This window comes from Lepidochelys olivacea (assembly GCF_965140295.1).
Source record: "Lepidochelys olivacea isolate rLepOli2 genome assembly, chromosome: 2".
NCBI lineage: Eukaryota > Metazoa > Chordata > Testudines > Cheloniidae > Lepidochelys > Lepidochelys olivacea.
Genome location: NC_140412.1, coordinates 92,994,795 through 93,019,157, shown reverse-complemented (window position 1 = coordinate 93,019,157; position 24,363 = coordinate 92,994,795). Strand labels below are relative to the sequence as shown.

The 24,363-nt window shown below is 42.8% G+C and overlaps 1 protein-coding gene across 2 annotated transcripts in view; it reads left to right on the top strand.

Moving 5' to 3' along the window:
* Positions 1 to 23,670, top strand: part of FAM210A (family with sequence similarity 210 member A) — a 30,298-nt gene extending 6,628 nt beyond the window's left edge. Inside the window, exons 1-4 of one of the 2 annotated variants that reach the window (XM_084620716.1) lie at positions 3,425 to 3,562; positions 16,293 to 16,784; positions 19,741 to 19,852; positions 22,543 to 23,670. In XM_084620716.1, the coding sequence (XP_084476842.1) occupies positions 16,324 to 16,784; positions 19,741 to 19,852; positions 22,543 to 22,842 (873 nt within the window). In that variant the 5' untranslated portion in view covers positions 3,425 to 3,562; positions 16,293 to 16,323 and the 3' untranslated portion in view covers positions 22,843 to 23,670. Of the gene's footprint in view, positions 1 to 3,424; positions 3,563 to 16,292; positions 16,785 to 19,740; positions 19,853 to 22,542 lie in introns of those variants that run through there. The other variant, XM_084620715.1, reaches the window with a different exon arrangement.
* Positions 23,671 to 24,363: the final 693 nt, after the last annotated feature.

Genomic DNA, 24,363 nt, shown 5'->3' with positions numbered 1-24,363 from the left:
ATTTAGTGTGATGTTAAAAGGTAGGACTAAGTACAATGTAAAACTTCAGATCTCTGACTCCTGTCAAAGTAAAGGCGGGGGTGGGAGTATTTCTGTCACTTCTAGTTAGATGCAGATTAGCTAAACTGCACATCAGTTTAAAGAGTAATTGAAATGCTTTTTAAGTAAGTACAAACCTACTGTTTAACATCCCACGTCTTTAACTGAATACACATATATAAAATACAGCCCTTCTACGTATATACTTTCTAATACCCTTTAGTTCAATCGCTAACACTTGAAGATCTTTAAGAAAAGCTGTTTCCTATTCTACTTAAGGTCTGTCTACACTATAAATACTGCTTTGTCAACAGACTCGGTTACAGCAGTGAATATTAAAATCTAGACATCGACTTAACTTGTCCAAGGTTTTATTATGGTTCTGTGATCTAGCTAAATCCCATCTATCTGCAGATTTAAACTATTTGTGACCAAGCAAAGCAAGGTTAGATACAATAATGTAAAAAAGTTGGTGACCAGCCTCTGTTAGTGCTAGTACCACGGGAGCCGCACCAGTGTAGCGCAGCAGTGGGAGATTTAGAAGTGACAGTGAAGACACGGCCACAAGTGGAAATACCACAGAGAATAAGGCCTTGTCTACACTACAGAGTTTTGTTGACAAAAGTTTATGCTGACATACAGCCGCTACTTTCATTAAACCACAGTTGCATGTCCACACTATGCCCCTTGTCTTGGCAGAGTGCATCCACACTAGCAGCCCTTACATCGACACTGAGAGCAGTGTGCTTTGGGAAGGGTTTGCAGTGCCACATAGGGCAGGTACAGCGTCAATCCCATTGTTCCATGAGCATCCTACTAGATTGCTAGCTACATTTCAACTGAAGCGGGAGTGGAGTGCGGGAGAAGAGTGTGTGATGGAGTGTGTATGTTTCTGTGTGTGGGAGAGACTGTGTGTGTGTGTGTGTGTGTGTGTGTTGGAGAATTGGGGAGGGGGAGTGTATATGTGAGAGAACACTGCATGCTTTGGGACTGAGTGAGTGTGTCGGCATGCTGTCTCTTTAACTTGAGACAGCAACTGGAAGCAACTAGTCTTAAGGTGGGGGAGGGGAACATCCCCCATACATTAGCCTCCACCTCTCTCCCTGGTTGTGCACTGAGCAGCAGTCCACTCTCCCCTCCCTCCCTGCAGCAGCAGCCTGCCTGCTGCTGTGTTCCTAGTGCTGGAGAGAGTAGGATTCCACATTAATGATTTGCACTTTGCTGTGGGACAGAGCAGCATGCTCAGCTGTCAGAACTTCCCGGAGCTTTGAAAGGAGAGGGGCACATGTCTGTGTAGCTCTGTGCAGGGCAGCCGAGATCAAAACAGTGAGCAGAGACATCACTCATGATGGGCATTGTGGGCTACTGGGAGAGGCCTGTTATGGCAACATAACAAATTGTCAAAGTAGACGCTGCCGTTCGTCACTTTAACTTTGCCGCAAAAAGCGTTATGCCTCTCATTGAGGTGGTTTTATTTTGTTGGCAAAATAGGAGAATTTTGCCCCAAAAAAGTAGCAGTCCAGTATGTACACCTTCACGGTTTTGCCAGCAAAGTTGCCTTTTGCCTACAAAACTGTGAGGTATAAATATGGTTTAAGATTGTGGCACATTATCCTTCACTGCTGCTGGAATGTGCAACAGTTTCCTATTGAATATGGTTCACATTACAGAGGTTCCCAAACTGTATTGGTTAACATACCACCACCTTAAAAAACTGGTGTTCTATCAATTCATTTCTCGGCAAGCTCATGTTTGGGGACCCTGTACAAGAATGTATGACTGTACCAGGTATGTCCAGCTGCTTTGGACAAACACAGTTGCTGGATTTTCCTAGTTAAATCACTTAGCAGAATAGTCAACACTGTCATATTTAAGATTATAGATTAATACCCAGTTAAAGACTCCATGATACTTCAGGGAAAAAAGAGGAAAACGTTGCATTAAAGAAAATGCTTTTAAAAGTTTTTTTTAAAAAAAAAACAAAACTAATTATTCTTTCCACTTCTATAGAGGGATATTTACAAGAAAAACTGGATGTGTCTCTTGTTGGTGGGAGTGGTGGTGGTATAATTCTGCTGGCAATAAGCAGCAGAAAGGGATGAATTTAAGTCCTTTAAGATCTTGTTTTCATGTTAGCATTAAGCTGTTTTGGCAAAAATATTGTATTAATAGAAGTCTTCCTAAATATTTTTGAACACTTCTGTGGGGCACCACTAGACTTTGCAAATGAATGTGGGGAAGTCGCATCTTAGACTTTTGTTTGCATGTTTGGATCGCTGGAAAGTTAAAGTGTTTGTCTAACCTGTTCTTAAAAATCTCCAGTGATGGGAATTTCACAGCCTCCTTTGGAAGCCTATTCCAATGCTTAACTATCCATACAATTAGAAAATTTTTCCTAACATCTAACCTAAATCTCCCTTGGTGCAGATTAAGCTGATTACTTCTTGTCTTACCTTCAGTGGATGTGGAGGACAGTTGATCACTGTCCTATTTATAACAGTCCTTAACATAATTGAAGACTTATCAGGCCTTTTCTCAAGGCTAAACATACCCAGTTTTTTAACTTTTCTTCATGGGTCACGTTTTCTAACACTTTTATTATTTTTGTTGCCCTCCAGTTTGTCCACATTTTTCCTAAAGTGTGGTTCCTACAACTGGACACAATACTCCAGCTAAGGCCTCACCATTGCTGAGTAGAGTGGGACAGTTAGCTCCTGTCTTGCGTATGACACCTCTGTTAATATATACCAGATGTATTTTTCACAACTATACATACTGTTGGCTCATGATTGGTTTGTGATCCACAATAACCCCCAGATCCTTTGAAGCCAGGGGTGGCCAACCTGTGGCTCCGGAGCCACATGCGGCTCTTCAGAAGTGAATACGCGGCTCCTTGTAGAGGCGCCGACCCCAGGGCTGGAGCTACAGGCGCCAACTTTCCAGCGTGCCAGGGGGTGCTCACTGCTCAACCCCTGGCTCTGCCACAGGCCCTGCCCCCACTCCACCCCTTCCCACCGCCTTCCCCCCAGAGCCTCCTGCATGCCATGAAACCGCTGCTCAGGAGGTGAGGGGAAGGAGGGGGAGGAGCTGATGGGCGGGGCTTCAGATGGGTGGGAGGTGCTGGGAGCAGGGTTGGGGGGCTGCTGACATAGTACTGTGGCTCTTTGGTAATGTACACTGGTAAATTCTGGCTCCTTCTCAGGCTCAGGTTGGCCACCCCTGAGTTATTCCCCTTTTTGTGTCTGTGCACTTGGTTTTGCTTCCTAAGTGTAGAACTGTGCTTTTGACATTATTTAATTGTTGATTTCAGACTAATTCTCCACTTTGTCTAGGTCATTTTGAATTCTAATCCTGTCTTCCAAAGTACTTGCAACCCGATCATCTGCAAATTTTATAAGGATATAATACACTCCATTATCCAAGTCATTAATGAAAATATTGAATAGTACTGGATCCTGCAGGGCCCCATCAGTAACTACTCTGAGTGCAGTCTCTCTGGTTGTAGACCCATCTTACAGTAAAGGTAACCTGTAAAGCAGTGGTTCTCAAACTGTATTTTTTCCGCGGACCACTTGAAAATTGCTGAGGGTCTTGGCGGACCACTTAATGATCTTTCCAAATGTTGTTTGTACCATTAGCTAACTATTGTAAAGTGCTTTGGATAAAATTAACTTCTTTTTGTTCTACAGATAAAAGCACATAACTCATATTTTCATGTCAGTAGTTTTACCTTTCAAATGCAATGGATGTGCCCTCTCTACCCCACCATGGCAACCCCTGAGCTGGGGCTGGGAAGGAGGGTGGTCTCTCCCCAGCAACCGCAGCCCTGGAGCTGGGGAAAGTCGCCTCTTTTTCTGGCCGCCACAGCCCTGCACATCCCAAATTCACCCTACCCCCTCTTCTCACCCCACTGCCCCCTCCCCGCCTGCGCAGCTCCACTAATTAGGTGGGTGGCCCTTCATGGTCTTGTGTCGGCCACCCAGGCACACACCTTAGAGGGAACTATCTGCAGACCACCTGAATGAAGCTCGCAGACCACTGGTGGTCCATGGACCACAGTTTGAAAACCTCTGCTATAAAGGACTTCTTAAAACTGGGTTTGCCCTGTTTTGATTCTTTAACATATAAAAGATATGTAATATTACACTCGCGCACACCCCAAAAATAAATCCCTTAGAAATATTGTAAATGTCAAGTGTAGACTTCCCTGGTTTCACAGCAGGACATGAAGGGTACAGGCTCATGAATTTGAATTGGGAACTCTGTTATGCTGTAATTGAAGTGTTATTTACATTTTAACAAACACAAATGAAAAATAGTTTTAATCAGGCCTTGCTACCCAGGAAAGATTTTTTTGGTCTAACCTAAAGTGTGAATTTAAACCAGCGTAGTTATACTGATATACTTCCCCGCTCCCCAGATTAACACTCTTAGATAATTCATGTGTGGATGCAAGGCAGTTTACGCCAATAAAATCTAAAGATATACCAAAAATATTCCCATGTAGATTATGCCTTTTTGTTTCATCTTGTGTTTTATCCTGCTATAATTAATCCACTTTGGATGTGACATAATTCTATTTTGGAATGAGTATTATACTGCTATAAGATTCATGTGGATGCATCCCCATTTTGAATTACCAGTACTTCTATCAGGTAGCCCTCTAACAGCTATCCCACACTGCATTGTTTCACATCTGGATTGGCCTGTCTGGTTATCTGAGCAGTCTCTGCTGCTTTGGAGTCCTCTCAAGACTCTCTCTCTCTCTCTCTCTGGTTTATATGATGGCATACACACAAGCACATCTGCTTGTAACTCTAGTTCAGATGCCAAGTCCATTACAGCCACTATGTCCAGTGCTTTCACATTGTCTCATCAGGAGATCCTGGACTTCCTTTCTTTCTAGAGCAGTGGTTTTCAACTGTTGGTCCGTGGACTCCTGGGGCTCCACAGACTATCGTAAGATTTTCAAAGAGGTCCGCACCTCCATTTGAAATTTTTTAGGGGTCTGCAAATGAAAGGTTGAAAACCACTGCTCTAGAGAGAGGAACAAGTTCAGTCTCATCCTTCCAGTAGTCACTGGAATGCAAATTTAGCAGCGTAAATGCAGGAAAAGCAGTACTCCCAGAACACGTGCCAGCACTGTGCCAAAGCCATGGTCTTGTGACAGAACTACAAAAATGTCAAAGAGAAAAAACACCTGTCATATTGCTCCCAATATGTGTGCTGGACTGGATTTTTTGCTCGAGAGGCCACCACAAAACTCAATATATGTTGGACAGTTTGGCCATGGCCCACGATGAGGCAGACATGCCTTCAGAAACCGCATAGGAAACTGGATCCCACGCAGGAGAAAATTTCCCTGGACAACACGATCTCTTTAGTATGCCTTACTGCCATCCAGAGATCCATTTGGAGACACCCCTGAGACCCAGCCAGAGCGACAGAATGACAATGACATCCTCATCCAGTAAAGTATAAGGTGCTGTATTACAATTAGCTGTCTTGTTGTGCCTATTTGTGGGATTTGAAAACCTGTCTTCTGGATGCTGGGTTTGCACTGTCGTGGCATGGCAGCTGGTTTGTCCTCTGCTTACTTGGCTTTTCTGCAGCCTCTGCACTCAAGGTGGCATCCAAGTTGGAAAATTAAACTACTAAGAGCATCTTTTTTTCCAAAAATTCTTACTGTTTTATCCCTAAATCAAAATGTGCCTCCCTACTTTCTCCTTGCAACTTGACTCAGGCGGTGCCATAAAAAAATGTTAAAACAGTCATCCAAAGTGGTTGGTTGTAGAAAAATTAAAAAAAAAAGAAGTGTACCAGTAAGAAATGCATAAAAGACCATAACTTAGTCACTGCTCTGAGCTTTTTTAGATTTTAGAATTTTCAAACAACTAAAATTTTAACAAGGTAAATTGGCCACTTGTGGTTAGAGGATTTATACAGCAAGAGAAGAACAAGTGAGAAAGGACAACTAGGAACATGCCGAGGAGCTGTCGAGAGTGTATGGACCAGTTGGACAGAGAAATAGACTTGCAGGAAAGGATGTCGAATATGACGCAGAATCAGATAAATTAGCTGGAGGACTTTGTTATGCTGTGCTCACATGGACAACACCTTAACCTAATTAATCCTATTGAGAATACAGCAAATTTGAGATTCCCTTTTCACACCCCCAACTGCAAAGGATAGACAGTTCCCACATCATTCTACCCCTGAAGATAAGGAGAACAGTTACAATCCCACCTTCTTATTTTTGTGATCCCATCTATACAAACAAGTTGATTCTGTCCTTTTGCCTATTTCTGCACCATTTTATGTATTCTTCATTGAGTGCTTGTTCATATCGATTCCAATTAGGTGTGTGCGTACCACATGCACAGTTTTCTGGAAGGCTTTTTCCCTAGCAGCACCCATCGGGTCGGCTCTGGAGCCCCCTAGAGCTGCGCCTTCATGGCCCTGCCAACCCGCTGCCTCTCCAGTTCCTTCTTACCGTCAGTGGCAGTCGTCAGAATGTTTTGTCTCTCATCTTCAACAAGCGATCCTCTAGTGTATTTCCTGTAAATAGTTAAAGATAGTTTAAAAATTGTTTGTTAGTTAGATATGTGGACTTGGGGTACTGGGGGGTCCCTCTCCCAGGCCTGGGGCATTCCTTGGACCCAGGAGTTTTAGCCGTGCGGGGTTTGCCAGAAGCCTATGCCAAAGGGCGACCCACACTCAGCTTGCTTAAAGTGCTTGGGGGAGTCCCATCAAGCGGACAGGTGCAAGATCTGTAGAAGCTTTTGCCCCCACACGAAGGAGGAGAGGGATCACAGACTAAAGTTGCTACGAATTGGAAGCAGCTCTCCGCCCTCAGTCTGAGTCGAGCACCATGGAGGCAGCTCCGGGCTCCTGAGCGTCGGTGCGCAGCGCCCTGGCTGTGGTCCAGAAAGTGCCGAGGAAAGACTCTGGGGTCAGAGACCTTCGGCACCAGCATTCCCCAGCACTGAACATTGCATGGGATCAATCTCGGCACTGCTCACGGTCTCCTGCTCCAAAGCAGCAGCACAGGAAGACTGATAGAGGGCGCTCCCATTCCTGCGCACAGGAACGTGAACCCAAGGGAGGGAGTCTGCACCTGTCCTCCAGCTCAACAGCCACCGTTGACTCTGGGCCCACGGAAGGGACTGATGAGTCCAGTGCCACCGGAGGAGACCCAGGTGGCAGATTTGGACCATTCTTCCACACCCGAGACTTATGAGGCAGTGCAGAACCTGATAACATTGACAGGCCCGCACTCCCCCGACCATGGTTCACAGCACCACTCCCAAGTCCCCAAACGACTCAGAGGTCACCGGTGAAGTCTAGGGGCAAGCCAGTTATGACTCGGCAATAATCTATGTCGCCCCAGCACTGATCCCTGTCACCGACAGGCACGACACCACAATGGGCCATGCACGTGGACTCATTAGAGTCCACATCGGATACTGACACACGTGTGTCCCAGAGAAACCAGCATCATAGCCACTAGCACTCCCAGTCAGCAGGGCTGACCCAAACCTTTCCTGTGGTACTGTGGCCACCACAATGGCAGGTACCGGCTCAGATGCCAACCCAGTGGCCTTTCTGGACCCCATGGGCTTACCACCAGTCCCAGGGGTCCGCCTCAGTACACTCCCTTTCTGTCACATCCAAGAGAAGAACTGCGTCTAGGGCTAGGGATTTCTCCCGGGCATCAGCCACCGTTGCCAGCACCATGATTGGTACCGCGCCTGGCACTGACAACAGACCCAGCACTGGACCTGGCACCATGGCTACACTTAGTACCATGGACAGTACTATCACCGCAGCAGAGTCCAGCACCGAAGCAGACCCTGACTTGGCGGCAGAGCTGAAGCATTTTGAGGAGCTGGAATGGCAGGAGGGCCCCTCCCATATTCCGGGCTCCTCCTCATCGTTTCCAAATGAGGCGATGGCAGGGACATCCTCGGGAGGGGCCCCGCCCTTCCCGACAGCAGAGCCCACCTTGAACTTCTAAGGCAGATCGCTCAGAACCTCAGGGTACAGATGGAGGAGTTCACCTAGGTGTCAGACCCAATGGTAGACATTTTATCCCTGGCAAGACCCACCAGGGTGGCCCTTCCCCTGATAAAGACCATTCAGGAGAACACAAAAACCCTGTGGCAAACACCATCCTCTCTGGCTCCTACAGCTAAGGGAGTCAAGAGAAAGTACTTTGTACCCTCCAAGGAATACTTGTTTACCCACCCCACACTGGACTGGGGAGTGGCGACTGTTAACGCGAAGGAAAAGCATGGATCTACCCCTTGAGCTAAGGATGCAAAGAAGCTGGACCTCTTTGGGCGGAAGATATACTCCACCAGAGGGCTCCAGCTTCGGATTGCAAACCAGCAGGTGATCCTTAGCCGATATACATAGTCTTGGAACACAGTGTCCAACTTCTTGGACCTTGTCCCACCAGATTCTAAGCCAGAATTCTCAACTCTTGTGGATGAGGACAAGATGGTCGCCAGGATGTTGCTGCAAGCAGCATTAGACTCAGCGGACTCTGCAATGTGGACTATGGCTTCGGGCATCACAATGCGCTGTTGCTCATGGCTGCAGGCCTCATGCCTCCCTGGGGAGGTCCAACAGACAATATCATTCGAGGGGGCCGCATTATTTTCAGAGAAAACGGACTCGAGACTCCACAATCTGAAAGACTCCTGAGCCACTCTAAGATAGCTGGGTCTGCACACCCCTGCCACCCAGCATAGATAATTTAGGCCTCCGCCCACAACACTACCATACCAGAGGCAGTTTAGGCGGGACAAGAACCGTAGGCGTCCCAGAAACCAGAACTGCCATCGCCAACCCACAAATAACAGGGGGTCTGGGTCGTCCAGACTGCCACCAGGCCATAGGCTGACACTTTGAGGATGCTTCTGTGGGTGTTATAGCAATCTCTCAACTGGCTCCTTCTTTCCGGTTTTCGGAACGTCTGTCCCATTTTTATCAAGCGTGGTCCCAAATCACCTCAGACTGTTGGGTACTTCGCACGGTAGAGGTAGGATATTCTCTCCAGTTTTCCTCACCTCCCTTCCCCGTCCCTCTTCAGGGACCCCTCTCGAGCAACTTCTCGTTCAGGAGGTACAAACCTTCCTATCAGCAGGGGCTGTGGAGGAGGTTACGCCGAAGCTCAGGGGAAAGGGGGGGTTTTACTCCGTGGTATTTCCTAATACTGAAAGTAAAAGGGGGCCTCAGACCCATCTTGCACCTGTGCAATCTCAACAAGTTCATGAAGAAACTAAAGTTTTGAATGGTCTCTTTGGCCACTATCATCCCATCTCTGTATCCAGGAGATTGGTATGCCACCCTCAATTTGAAGGATGCATATTTCCACCTTTCCATAATCCCGCCCCACAGGCGCTTCTTAAGGTTTATAGTCGGGAGTTCCCATTACCAATTCACAGTACTACTGTTCGGCCTATCATCGGCACCTCGGGTGTTTACCAAATGTATGTCAGTTGTCGCTGCTTTTCTGCAGAAAAGGCAGGTTCAGGTATTTTCTTACCTAGATGACTGGCTAGTCAAGGGCCAGTCCAGAACACAAGTGGATCAACAAGTCTTCCTCATAAGATCCACCTTCAATACATTGGGCTTCCCCTTAAATAGTCAAAAGTCAATGCTCACCCCTACTCAGAGAATAGAGTTCATTGGGGCAATGCTAGACTCAGCATAGGCCAGAGTGTTCCTACCCCAGTCCTGCTTTCAGGCCATTCATGACATCATACAGGACCTCAAACGATTCCCTATACACAATAAGGAGTTGCTTAAAACTCCTAGGTCACATGGCATCTTGCACATATGTAGTGCAACAGGTGAGGCTCAGACTCAGACCTCTCCAAGCTTGGCTGGCATTTGGCATTGGCCAAATAGGCACAATCTAGACATGGTGGTTAGTCTTCCACCGGACGTGCTCAAGTCTCTTCACTGGTGGTTCAACCACACTTGGTGGGCGCAGGGGTCACGTTTTCCAAATCCCGCCCATCCCAATGTCTGACCACCGATGCCTCGACCGTGGGGTGGAGAGCACACCTTAGGGAGCACAGAACTGAAGTCCTCTGGTCTCAGAAGGAACTGATGCTTCACATCAATGTAAGGGAGTTCAGGGCGTTCACGTACACCACGCTACTGGAGCTGTCGGTGGACACTCCAATCACTCGACCACTAGTTCCGGACCTCATCACTCAACATCACGGAAGGCTTCGACACCCCAATCTCGAGTCTCTCCACCTCATGACTTAGAAGCTGCGTGGTTGAACCCGCTAGAGCTTACATGCTCAGACTCCGTTAGGGGGGTTCTTCTGGGTAGCAGAAAGCCTTCAACCAGAGCAACTTACCTAGCCAAGTGGAAGAGATTCACGATTTGATGCTTGCGGAGTCGTATTGCTCCAACACAATTGTCAGTCCCCTTTATCTTATCAGTACCCTTTTAACTACCTCCTAAAGTTGAAACAGCACAGCTTGTCTCGCTCCTTGATAAAGGCTCACCTGGCTGCATCTCAGCTTTTCACCCAGGAGAGCATGGACGCACCATCTTCACTAACTAATCGGTGCGGCAGTTCTTCAAGTGGTTAGACAGATTATATTCTCATATTCACCGGTCCACTGCCACTTGGGACCTTAACTTGGTACTCTCAAGGCTGATGGGACCCCCTAGCTACGTGCTCAGTCCTCTACCTTTCCTACAGGGTGGCCTTTTTGGTTGCAATAACATCAGCCAGAAGGGCGTCCAAGCTCAAGGCTCTCACATCCGACCCTCTGTATACCATTTTCTACAAAGATAAGGTGCAACTGTGACCCCACCCGGTGTTCCTTCCGAGGCTGGTCTTGAGTTTCCATGCCAATCAAGATATATTCCTTCAGGTCTTTTTCCTGAAACCCCATGCCAATAGCCACGAGCAGGGGCTCCATTTCCTGGATGTGCGCCATGCATTGGCTTTTTACAATGAACAAACTAAACCATTCCGTAAGTCGAACCAGCTGTTTGTTCCTGTGGCGGACAGGATGAAAGGCCTCCCAGTGTCCACACAAAGGATATCGTCGTGGATCACATCCTGTATCCGAGTTTGCTACTACCTCACTAAGGTCCCTGCCCCCACTCTGACTGCACACTCCACTAGAGCTCAGGTTTCTTTGGTGGCCTTTCTGGCCCAGGTACCAATCCAGGAGATACGTAGAGCACCTACGCGGTCTTTGGTCCACACCTTCACTTCATATTAAGCCAGTACTCCAGGGATGATGCAGTGTTAGGCAGGGCTGAGCTTCAATCAGTGATTCCATAAACTCCGATCCCACCTCCTGGTAAGGCTTGGGAGTCAACTAATTGGAATCGATATGAGCAAGCACTCGAAGAAGAAAAACGGTTACTCGCCTTCTCTTAAATCTTGTTCTTCAAGACGTGTTGCTCATATCCAGTCCAAACTCACCCGCCTTCCCTTCTGTCGGAGTATCCGGCAAGAAGGAACTGGAGAGGCGGCGGGTCGTCAGGGCCCTATATGCAGCGCCCTGAGGGCGCAACTCCAGGGGGCTTCAGAGCTGACCCATGCTGCTAGGGGAAAACCCTTCCAGCGAACTGTGTGCACAGCGTGCGCACACCTAATTGGAATGGATATGAGCACATCTCAAAGAACAACAGTTACAAGAAGGTGAGTAACCTTTTTTTTTTTTTTTAAGTTTACACTTGGTCCTTCCAACCCGTTCCACCCCCGCCAATCAAATTACTCATGTTTTAAGTTGCCCTACGTTGAAAAATTCACTTAGACACAACTTTCTCTACCATCAGTTCCTAATAAAATCAATTCAGAGTCTATGCTACATTGTATACACTTCATTTATTAAATTACATTACTTTCATTTTCCTTCCCTCTACCATGCTGTCTAAGTACATGCACAGTGATTTCCTGTCTCACATGGGGGAATTGGATAGAGGCGTCCTCTCTAGCTGGTCATAACCTCTCAGAAGTCTCTTCACTTCCCACACATTGATGAGGCTCTCTCCCTTGCTCTCAGATTTGGAAAACACAGAAGCACCTATGAAACAAGACAGATATCTCAGAAGCCCAGGCCTTGTCATGAGATATGTTAACCTTTCATTCTTCCAAATGCTCCGTAGTCATTCTGCAGCTACTCAGGTTATAGTTAAACAGTTCTTTCTCCTATCCATGTGTGACGTTGCACTCTATATGATTTTAGGAAAATATGCTAATGAGTGTGAATATAATGTAATTAGAATGTGCTTCATGCAAAAGGCCTCTTGTAAGGTATCATTACAAAACTTATCTACTGCAGTGGTCCCCAACCTTTCTGCGGGAATAGCACAATACTATTCCCAGACACCCCGCCGCTGAAATGCCGCCGAGAAGTGGCAGCAGAAGGAAGCGTCACCGCCGCAACGCCACTGAGAAACAGCAGTGCTTCTCGGTGGCATTTCAGTGGGCGGTTCTCCACTGGCTGCGCTCAGCGGCGGCATTTCGGTGGCGTGGTGTCCTGCGGGCGCACACAACTGCCCCAGTGGGCGCCATGTTGGGGACCCCCGATCTACTGAGTGTGGTCATCCTATTTGTATATATCATTCTTGTATCTGAAACTAGAAATATGAAATCTGAGGGCCTATTGTAATTATGCAAAGTGTGGGCCATTAATGGTGGTTTGGAATTTTGATGGCTCCCATCAGCCAGGACAATTGACTGAGGATGGGAATTCATAAGGTGGGAATTCTTTGTCACTCTCTTGGTTTCCATTTAAAAGGAGGGGTGGAAACCAAGAGAGGGACAAAGAATTCCCGCCTTATGCAAAAGATATATAAGGGGGTGGAACAGAACAAAGCGGGCTGCAGTCATGAGAAGTCCCCTAGCTTCCATTAGAGCTGGAACAAGGGCTGTACTAGGGGAAAGGATTGTGCCCAGACTAGGAAGGCATCCAGTCTGTGAAAGGAACTTATCGAAAGATCTCTGAGGGTGAAATTTTATCTGTGTTCAGTTTTATTACTGTATTAGGCTTAGACTTGCGTGTTCCATTTTATTTTGCTTGGTAATTCACTTTGTTCTGACTGTTACTACTTGGAATCACTTAAATCCTACTTTCTGTATTTAATAAAATCACTTTTTACTTATTATTTAACCCAGGTATGTATTAATACCTGTGGGGACAAACAGCTGTGCATCTCTCTCTATCAGTGTTATAGAGGGCGAACAATTTAAAGCTTATACAGAATAAACTCATATACAGGGCAAAACGGATTTATTTGGGGTTTGGACCCCATTGGGAGTTGGGCAGCTGAGCGTTAAAGAAAGGAACGCTTCTTAAGGTGCTTTCAGTTAAGCTTGAAGTTTGTGGGACATGGTTCAGACCTGGGTCTGTGTTTGTGGCCTGCAAGCGTGTCTGGCACAAGGCAGGGCTCTGGAGTCCCAAGCTGGCAGGGAAAGCAGGGGCAGAAGTAGTCTTGGCACCTCAGTTGGCAGCGCCAGGGGGGTTTCTGTGATCCAACCTGTCACACCATGTGTTTTAGCAAAAGGCTTGATAAGCCAGAGAAGCAGAAAGTAAGCCAATTCTCCCAGACAACCCTGACACCATATGTGTTTATAGTAGTTTTGGGAGCAAAAGTTCCATTTTTTCATTGCCTAAACCAGAGGTGAATTTCTACATATCCTGGCATCAGGGATGCATGGGTCCATCAATGACTTCTATATAATTTGGGATCCCCAAAGGTTCAAAAGTCATCACTAACCTCCTGTGCATTGCCAAGCTTAATGACCCAGGACAGCAACACCCTCGCAGCCAACAATGTGTACCGCCATGACCAACAAACCTGAAAGTGGATTTACCAACTAGACTGGTTAGTTACTGACTGGTAGCAGCTGGGCATTGCAAGCTTCCCAATGGCAATGACCGCATGCTTCTGCACGCTGAGTGGGCCTCATTGGTATTTCACCACTGCAACTCCAGGACGAGCTTTGCACAATTTTCCAAGAGAGCAGCCTTCCATATCCTGAAGTTCTGCAGTCAAACATCCTAGCTCCGCAGCAGTGTCCTGTCATACCAGTTAGTGATCATTAGCTGAACCCAGAAGTGGCACTCTACTCTGTGACACCAGCCTAAGAAAATACTTAGAAATAACTGCCCAATTTCATCGTCGGCCTCCTCCAATAGCTGTTTCTGTACAGTATTGTGGTGGTGGTCTGTCTGTTTTGCCACAGACCTGAGTGTTGGCCAGTATATCGGGAGCATCCTGTCTGTATGTAGGATGGTCAAGATCATGGTGCTCAGTAGTGCTTCCTCCATGCTGCCTGAGAGCAGTTAATAAAATTTGTTTGAAACCAACAGTTTTGAAAATGGTATTGGCTAGCGATAAGCAAATGAATTTTGCAAAATTATGGAAGGAATCATAGGAGTTTGACCCGACGGCCCAGAATTTCAGAAGGTATCCCATAATCCACTAGGAGACAACGTATAATGGTTTGATATTATCAGCAGAACGTTCTTGGGATACCTGCCCAGAATGCTGTGCACTTTTTAAGGAAAAGCACAGTGTTTTGTGGATGCTATGATTCACACAGGGAAGTCACAGCTTCTTTAGACAAAGCAGTGTGGACTTACTCTTTTGGTTTAATTATACCTGTGTATACTGCAAAAGGTGAGAAAACATGTAGACAGTATTCCAATATGAATGCCTTTTTCTTTTTTTTAAGTTTAACTTATGTCACTTGGGATAAACTTTAAACTCCCTACTGAAAAAAGCCACTCTTGTACCAGAATAAGTGTGTCTCCCGAGTAAACCGTTCCTGTGTAGACAACCCTCAGATTGATGAAAAATCCTTTCCCCTCTTAAATTGCAGTCTTGTAATGTCTGTTTCCCTGATTCTCTATTCATCAGAGTCTTTAGTGTACACAAGAATTGTATTTCTAGGGTCAAGAACCTTCCAAGTCTTTCATTCTATTATACACCCATACAGTAGCAAAAGGCCCATGCCCAATTTTTTGTGTGCTACCAAGTCTTCCATTTACATCATGAAGTCTTTCTTAGCAAGCTAAAAAATGTTAACTTTGCACCTCAACTACCAAATACAGAATACAGCCAAAGTTGGGTGGGTTTTTTTGTTTTTGTTTGTTTTTTAAACAAGTCAAATCTAAATGGAGACAGCGATGTACAATTAAATGCCACTGGTTTTCTAATGTGGGTTTAGACTGTTCATGGGATTTAAAATTCTAAGTGCTATCAGTGGCAGATTTGAAAGGTAAGTGGAGCAGCAACTGACTTAACCAGCATTAACCTGAGTAAAATTAAGGTAGAGGTCCCCATTCAGCTGGGCTATAACGTGCTACATTATGTAAATGAAAGGAAATAGTTAAAATTTCACTTATTGCCCTAAAACTTGCAATTTTTGTGAATAACATGACATTGGAATCTATGTGTACTATTTGAAATTATCTTCGTGTTTGTTTTGTGTGTGAGTGTGTGTGAGCTGTCAGCTGGTCTTACTGAACTTTCAGAAATACTCACTAGGCATTTAAAATGCAAAGTTCATCTGGGTTATATATAGTTCGAAAAATTCTGAATTACAGTGTAACTACTAATACTTCATCATGTTAATTGAAATCCAACAGTGACACACACCACTTCTCAGCACAGATTCAACAGCAGCATTCCATTGTTAGGTCTGGAATTACGAAAATGTCATTGGTTTAACAAAAAACAAAAAATAATTTTTACTATTTTAGTACAAAGTAATGTAGATCATTAAAACTAAACTCCATTATCAATACATTATTTGATCCAGTATCACTATAGTATTAATGGTTTTCCTCATTCTAATAAAGCGCGCCATACAGTCATTAGAGCAAATCAGTGAGGCTGTGATATATTTATGTCAGCTAAAAGGATCACTCTGTTACACATAAAGCATTAGAATGAGCATTTTCAGTGTGAGGAAGATAATTTAACAGCACACTTTTTTCAGAATATTAAATACATGAGCATTAAGATGATTTGGGTAATAACTGCAAAACTTTTCAGTTTCTTGAGTAAAGAAGGAAACCGCTTTAGTTGCTATCCACTTAAGTATGATACTTTTTTATTCTTCTAACCCTTGAAAGTATCCTCAGATTTTAAAGTCACATTGAAGAAGTTGCAGATTAATCTTTTGAAATACCATTATTATGGCCATTCTTAATTTAGAGAAATCAACTTTTTTCTTGTTTGCTTTCCCTAGGAACTGTAGCAAGTTCTCATCAGTCATCAGAATGCAAAGGAATTTAATACAGACTGTGTTTCAGCTGGCACATCGGACATGTTTGGTACCACATCGCACTGGTTTCCTTCAACACTTAAATGGGAAACCAGTCTTGCCTCAGACTGGATGCAAAGTGGTTTTGGCATTGGGCCCTGAAAAACAGTGTCTCCATGCATCTGCTACACTGTATCTCTCAAAGGAAGGAAAGTCATTGGATGTATTTTCATCCCAACCAGAAGGCACTCACCACAAAGAACAAAAGGAAGAAAACCCTTTGAAACCAGCTAGTGATATACCCCAGGGGACCCCTGTAGAATCAAGTTCTTTAGAGCCTGATCCATTACAAGACAAATCAATTAGTCTCTTTCAGAGGTTCAAGAGAACTTTTAAACAGTATGGAAAAGTTATGATTCCAGTGCATCTGTTGACTTCCAGTGTATGGTTTGGATCCTTTTACTACGCAGCCATGAAGTAAGTTACTGATTTGTTACAAGATCATTATTGCTGTTAATCTGAGACAAATATATATAAGACCATCTGCAATATGGATCTTATTATGTGTCAGAAATTACCCAACTTACTCCATCAGCAAAAGGAGACTCCATGTCTTTAGTACTAAAGCCCAAGATTGTTAATGAAAGTCTGTCTATACCAAATACTTTATCTTCATTTGGAAGGAATGTAATTGTCACCAAAATAAAACAATGCACACATCATAGGTCCCGGCTTTCTCCGGGCGCAGGGGGTGCTCAACCCCCTGCTCCACCCCAGGTCTCCCTGTATGGTTGCGCTGTCTGCTAAGCCACAAAGCCAGCCATTTCACATGTTACCTTTTAAATATAGTTCCCTCCCACCCCCCATCTTTGTGTTCAGAAGCTTTTTGTGAGAGGGACACAAAGCCTTTGAAGAATTCTTTGATCCTTTACTATCTTCTTTATCTTCCATCCTCCAGTAGGAACTGGGAACCAAAACTTCCAGTTTCACCACGTGTTTGGTGGTCTAGGTTAGACCCATTAGTAGAAACTTAAGAAAATGTGTCATTTGCTTCTATTCCTCCCAAGAAACTAGTTTTATCACTGAGATTAGTTATCTCTCTCCCCATACTTCTCCAAAACAATGTGGTGGATGAAAATGTATAGTATGGTGACGCTTTGTTTCTGGGGTTTTATTTAAACTAATTCTTTTCTTTTTTGGACCCTCACAAAAGCACTGGGAGTGTCAGGTGTGCATGGAGTATGCAGCACTTACTAATACACTCCAGTCCTTATTTGCAATGCCCGTGCTATTTCAGGTCTGGACATCATTTGAACAGACTGCCAGACATACATACATGTTTGCATATGAGCTCTGGATACCATCAATCATCCTGCTTTTTCTGTTTTTCTTGTTAGTATTTGTACATCTTGTAATAAAACTAATGTATCAACGCTCCACAACATCTACTCTCGTCTAGCCACACTAGATCTAATGTGAAATTGCTGGATCCCAAAGACTTACAATGGTGTGTTTCTGTTTTGGAAACTCACCTTGACTGGAATAAGCAATATTCATGTCAGCTACAAGATCAGTTTAGATTAGAGGGAGGTTTTATTAGTCTGTGACTTTTGTTGAATTTGAGTAATTGTTTATCTCTGGACTGTGCATGTTGCATATTTAATAATAGAAGACATGAAACAATGATAGTTTGTGGCTGGAAGGATGGGCCTTTGACATCAGAATGCATTATGACACAAGTGTTTGTTTTAGTTACTCTAACCAGCTGGCATAATTGCCCTTTCTAGGAGCTATAGATCCAAATGTCATTCTAAATTTAGCCCATCTCAGAGTAATAAAGGTCCCAAGCTATTAAAATATTTTGCTTTGGATGGATCTAAGTTGATGCTCACATCCAGACATTTTAGACTGAGTACAGTGTAGCTAGTTTGTCTGAGTCTTTAGTTAGCAGTTAAAACAAACGTTTGACAAATGGACACAGATGAAAACATTTAATTAGAAACTAGTGAGAAGCAGAGCCTCAGTATATCATACTAGAAAAGCAGAACATTCTTGAGGTGAAAAGTAAGTTGGATCATGAATAATAGTTGCATAGGGCTAAATTATTCAAGTCTGAAGTTATTTATCAACAAATTTAAAAGGGGCAGTGTCAACATATTTAGGCCCATCTTAGTTTTCTAATCTGAGTCTTCTAATACTTAGTAGTTAACATTTTAATGTTTAACGCTGAAAAAAGCCACTTTCTTTTACAGAGCAAGAGTTTGGTAACACACTATTTCCAGTACTGTATTTATTCCTTCTGATACTGATAATGCACAGCATAAGGACTAAAACGCTAAAATAGTTTAGAGAAGTTGAAAATTTTGCTGACTACGATAGCATACTACTTATAGAACATCCTGTACAGGTAATCTTAAGGCTTTCAGTGACGCTGGCAAAACTAAATGTTAGAACAATAGTTCTAAATATCGGAGAATCCATTTCTTGTATAATTAATTGCATATACTCCCATTGGCTGGGAACGGCGAACCGTGGCCATTGGGAGCTGCAGGGGGCCGTGCCTGCAGATAGTCAACGTCAGCAAAATGTCTTGCCCACCACTGGTTTAATGCCTCTGGAGAGGAAATGTGAGGGACTGGAACCAAGATACCTCGTTATGGGGGTAGGCTGCAAATTAATCTTAAAACAAACAAGTATATTGTGTTCTCTGTCTCCATCTCTTAAGGCTTGTCTTCACTGTGGGGTAAGTTGACCTAAGTTACGCTACTCCAGCTACGTGAAAACGTAGCTGGAGTCAACATAGCTTAGGTCGACTTACCCCGGTGTCTTCACTGCACTGCGTCGATGGGAGACGCTCTCTGGTCGACTTCCCTTACTCTTCTTGGAGAGCTGGAGTACCCGAGTTGACTAGAGAGCATTCTGCCATCGATTTAGTAGGTCTTCACTCGACCCGCTAAATTGATCCCTGCTGCATCGATTGTGATGACCGGCACTTAGTGAAGACCAGCACTTAGATTGAAGCTGGTTCTCAGTTCTCATACGAACAGAGCCTTCACAGTTTATATCAATATGACTTTTTGTCTTTGCACCAGTGTATCTACTTACCTCCAAATATACTAAATAGGGACAGAAGCAGTTTGATTAAGCAGTATCTCAAACCATCAGGTCTAATTTATTACTTTCATTTCTTCAAATAATGTAAAAATCTTGTTTGTTTACATGTTATACAAACATACCAGAAAATCTATTTAAAAACGAGCATGTTGCTTAGATTAAGAAATGCTTTGCTGAATGAAACTACCATTTTGAAATATAACTTTTTACCATTAAATCTAATAATGAAGAGAAATGATTTTTTTAGTACAATTTATAAGTTTTAATGATCCTTTCAAACATCTTCCCATTTTTATGTATATCTTTTTTTCTTTGATAGAGGAGTGAATGTCGTTCCTTTCCTAGAGTTCATTGGCATACCAGAAAGCATTGTAAGCATTCTGAAAAACTCTCAGAGTGGATATGCATTAACTGCATATGCAATGTATAAGGTAGGTACCATTATAGTTAATTGGTTCTGACGTCGCCCAGTGGTCTAAATAATTCTATTAGATCAGAAAAAATTAGCGCTGTTCTCCCTCTTAATGGTTTAGACTTTTTAAAATGAAAGTTTTAAACCTAAATATTCACATTACTCAGGTTAAAAGGGTCATCATAGTGCTTTTAAGCACCTTTGCATCGCAAGAAAATATTCCTAAACTGGTATTTTTTGTTGTTGAATGGCTGTTTGGTGTTCCTTAGAAGTGGTGACAATCCAATGTAATACCTCTGTTTTCCCTGTACGTAACTCACACAGCCAGAGCATGACAGTTTAAATGCTTTGAGTTCTTCAGGTGACAGTGCAATTTTTTTTTCTACTGAATGTTTTCGTTTAGTACTTATGCTTTCGTCACTGACTTAGTTGGGATTTAATTGTCCAATTGTCCTAATACAGTACTTAAAGATCAGATTATGTAGATCTAAACCCAGAATAAAATATCCAAAATCTGTTTGCTTTGAACAAAGCACTACGGTGCTTTGAACGTGTAAAGTATTGTACAAGAGCTAAGTATTAACATCTTTATTTGTGATACGTTGTCCTTTTGTTGTGCATATATCTGATTGTTTTAATGCGCTTTACTAGTTATGTATCTAACTTTTATCCTGAGTAAAGTGATGATGAAGTAAAGGCACAGACACTTGCCCATTTAAACAGTTTAGTATACTGGTGCCTATAGAAAGTCAATGGATGTATGCATTTAAAATATAAAGATTTTATAATAAACACAACCTATTCTTGGATTGGTATATAGTATATATGTGTACTATTGTCCGGAGATTTGGCTGTGCCAAGTATATGTACATTTCTTGCATTGAGTCCAATCCTGCTTCCATTGAAATGGAGGGCAGTAGGATCAAGTCTGATGTAAATTTAAGGGCCATGTTTTAAAAAATACTCATCTCCTATCTAGGTCCATAAATGCAGGTGACATTATGAAAATCTGGCCCTGTACCTACTCAGAGTTGACTTATTATTTAACATCAGGTGGTGGTGTCTTGAGGCCAACCACATCCAGGCCCCATTTTGCTAGTCTCTTGTGCAGACATATTTAAAAGATAATTCCTGCCCCCAAAGAATTTATAATCTAAAATTGTGTGCTAGTAATCTTTTCTGAGGATCTTTGCTTTTTGGAAAAGAATATTAATTTGACCAACTTTATCCCTTCCCGTTACATTTCCTGCCTCCTCTGTAGATGCTCACGTTGTGGGGTAACTGCCAAGTTCTCCCAGTATTCTTCATTTTTGGATATTGGGTTAATATTTCCCTGTAAAGTAAATACCCTTTTTAACAAGACGGTTTCATTTAACTATTAACTAGAGGCTAGATGTCATAGAATCCCAGAAGGTGGTATAGAATGTATAAGTATTAAAGGGGTTTTCTAAACAATTTTTATAAACAGTTGCCACTGGTTTGATAATTCTATTTAGTAAGCAGGAGTCCCTTTTAATTATACATAATCAGGGGCCTGGTTTGATGCAGACTAGGACTGATTCTGCTTTGTTGCTAGAAAACAGTAGAAAATACAGTTTACGTTCAGTACTAACTTATCTTTGCTATTGTAAACTTTATGAAAAATGAATTGGCATTTAATCTTACATCACCTTTAAAATATTTGTTTTGAGTGTTTTCTTGTAATGAAACAGATTCTTTCAGTCCTACTTTGCGTGCTGGGTTATCAGATCATCCTGGTGGCTGCTTGCCATTTGCTTTCTTTTATTTTTGTTTTGTTTAAATGGTATTTAAAATATTTTTAGGAACTTGCTCTTTTGTTACTGGGTGCAGTGACTGTCAATAACAAGATAAATTATGACTTCTTAAGCCCAAACAGAAAACCTATCTGTCTTATTCCACACCAGTGTCTAGCCGTAGTAAAAGTGACTGGCCTTCAAAGCTTCTGTCAAGTCTTATAGCATTGTTTAGTATTTTCCAGTAAGGAGCAATTAACCAAAGTGAGATTATTTTAAAGTGAGAGACAGATTCAGAGAGTATTTATAAGTAGCTAAAGAGCTGCCAAACCTTCAGCTCTCGCTGAATTAGGAATTAGTATTTGTCCTCCCACTTTTATTTCATGATGATATATCATTATGTGGAGATCAGAGCTGGGAACAAAGATTTGGGTAGGAGAAGAAAAGGAGCAATAAAGGATGAGAGATTAGACAGCACAATCCAGAGGGTTCATTTAGACCTTGTTTTCACTATAGCTTTGTCTACACTGGTACTTTTGTCAGTAAAACCTTTCTGTCAGAGGGTGAAAAAACACACCTCTGACCAACAAGTTTCACCAACAAAGTACCGGTATGGACTTTCTTGGGCAAACTGGTTGTGATGTTAAACAGCTGCTGTATTTCATCCCAGAAGTGATACATCTCAGGGGTGCATGCAGTTATGCCTCATTGGTATATCTCTTCAAACCTGTAATACTTGGGATACTTCAAATGAAAGTGTGTGTATGTGAGAGAGAAAGTGCCTTTCTGAAGAATTCCCTTCAGAATGGGTTAATTTATTTCCTTATAACTGGAGCTCCTTTTTTTAAAAGTTGGAGTTGACCAATATAAGCTTTTTACAAAAATGGAGAAATTTTGTAAAGAATATCCAATCCCATTTACACATAATTTTGATACTTTTTTGGTTTCCTTTAAGATTGCAACTCCTGCCAGATACACTGTAACTTTAGGAGGAACATCCATTACTGTCAAGTATCTTCGTAAGCATGGCTACATGTCCACGCCCCCTCCAGTAACGGAATACCTACAGGATAGAATGGAAGAAACAAAAGAGCGTCTCTCAGGTAAAATGGAGGAAACCAGGGACATGATTAGTGAAAAAATGGAAGAAACAAAGGATAGAATAACAGAGAAGATGGAAGAAACAAAGGATAGGATAACAGAAAAAATACAAGAAACCAAAGATAAAGTTTCATTTAAAAAGAGAAAAGAATAAGAAAATGCTCAGCTTTGGTTGTGCAAAACATTATGCAATTTAACCCTTTGGAGCATCTGGATATGGACTTTCTGCTGAGCTTTCATTTGGCTGGGTGGAGAATATCAGTGTTGGAAGGATTAAAGATTTTTGTAAATTCTTTAATGCTAAAGTTCTTTTAAAAAGAAAAAAAAGAGAAAATGAATCGAGTATTAAAAATTTATATGTGCAATGGCAACAGTGGTGGTCAGTTTTTTGTAAGTCGAGATGCTTCTCTAAGATCCATAATATTATTCTGGCCGTCAGCTGGGAACCAGCATTGTGTCAGACTGGTTCCTCCATTCCCTGGGAATACAGATTTCTTTTTGAGAGAAAGGAGTCCTCTCCTTTTCAGTCATATATTATATATGCAGTGATCTCTCTCTAACCACTGCCATTTCAACTCTGAGGCAAACCGTTACCACTGATGCTGCAAGTGAGTGAACTAATGGGCCAGATCCTTAGCTAGCGTAAAATGTCATAGCTACACTGGCTTCAGTTGAGTTAAAACAGCTTACGCAAGTTGGGGATCTGGATCTTTGTTTTAAAAAATGTCTTTAAACTTTCAAAAGCCTTTCAACTGAAAATTATAGTAAGATGAGTTAATTACAGTAGCCATGTATACTTTTGTTTTTATATAAAGTTGAATTACAATTGAGAATGTTATAGGATTGAATAAAATGTACTGACTGTAACTGCATATGGACTAAAGCATAACTGATTCATTTTCATCCAGAATTATGCTGTAATTTACTGAAGGTGTTCCGCTTTGTACTAGCTTGCAATAATAAAAATGAAAGGGAGATAAGTCTGCACCTACTGATGGCATATAGTGATAATTTTTAAAAATATAGTGGTGGGCCCAAATGTTGCTCACTTACTTGAGAATTTTCACGGATGTCATTAGGACTGATAACACAAATAAGCAGGAATCTTATCAGACACTTAAAACGAGTTCCCCTACACACTCTTCTGGTTTCAGATTAACCTAAAATTGCTCATTGGAGTGAGGGTTTATGCACTGTTCCTGATCATCATACCAGGTCTGTTGCTGCAACTGTATAAAATCTGACTATCGAGGCACCATCATTTCATGACTCATTTGGCCAAAATCTATATCGAAGCAAGAGAGGGGAGTGAATTTTTTCTGTGTGGTGTGGGCTTCTCCATTATTTCTGTTAAAAGTATCACTTTGGAGCAAGAAGATGGCCTCCACTACTTCTTTCACAAAGGTTTGTTTTTTAGGGGGAGAAGAAAAGAGAGCAACGTTGCAGGATTGACTGGGGGTCAAGGAGCAAAGAGCAGCTCTAGTTTAATCCAATGTCAGTTCGCTTTTGCTTTGTTTTATGGTTCTGGTAATATAAGTGTTCTGTAAACAGTGCTGTCATGATTTCAATCTGCCAAACACATTAAGCAGACATAGAACGTGGCTGAAAGTGTAATTTAAACCTTCTTGTGCCAGGGCAAAGCAGAGTCCCCTAGAATAACAGAGGGGACAGTAAC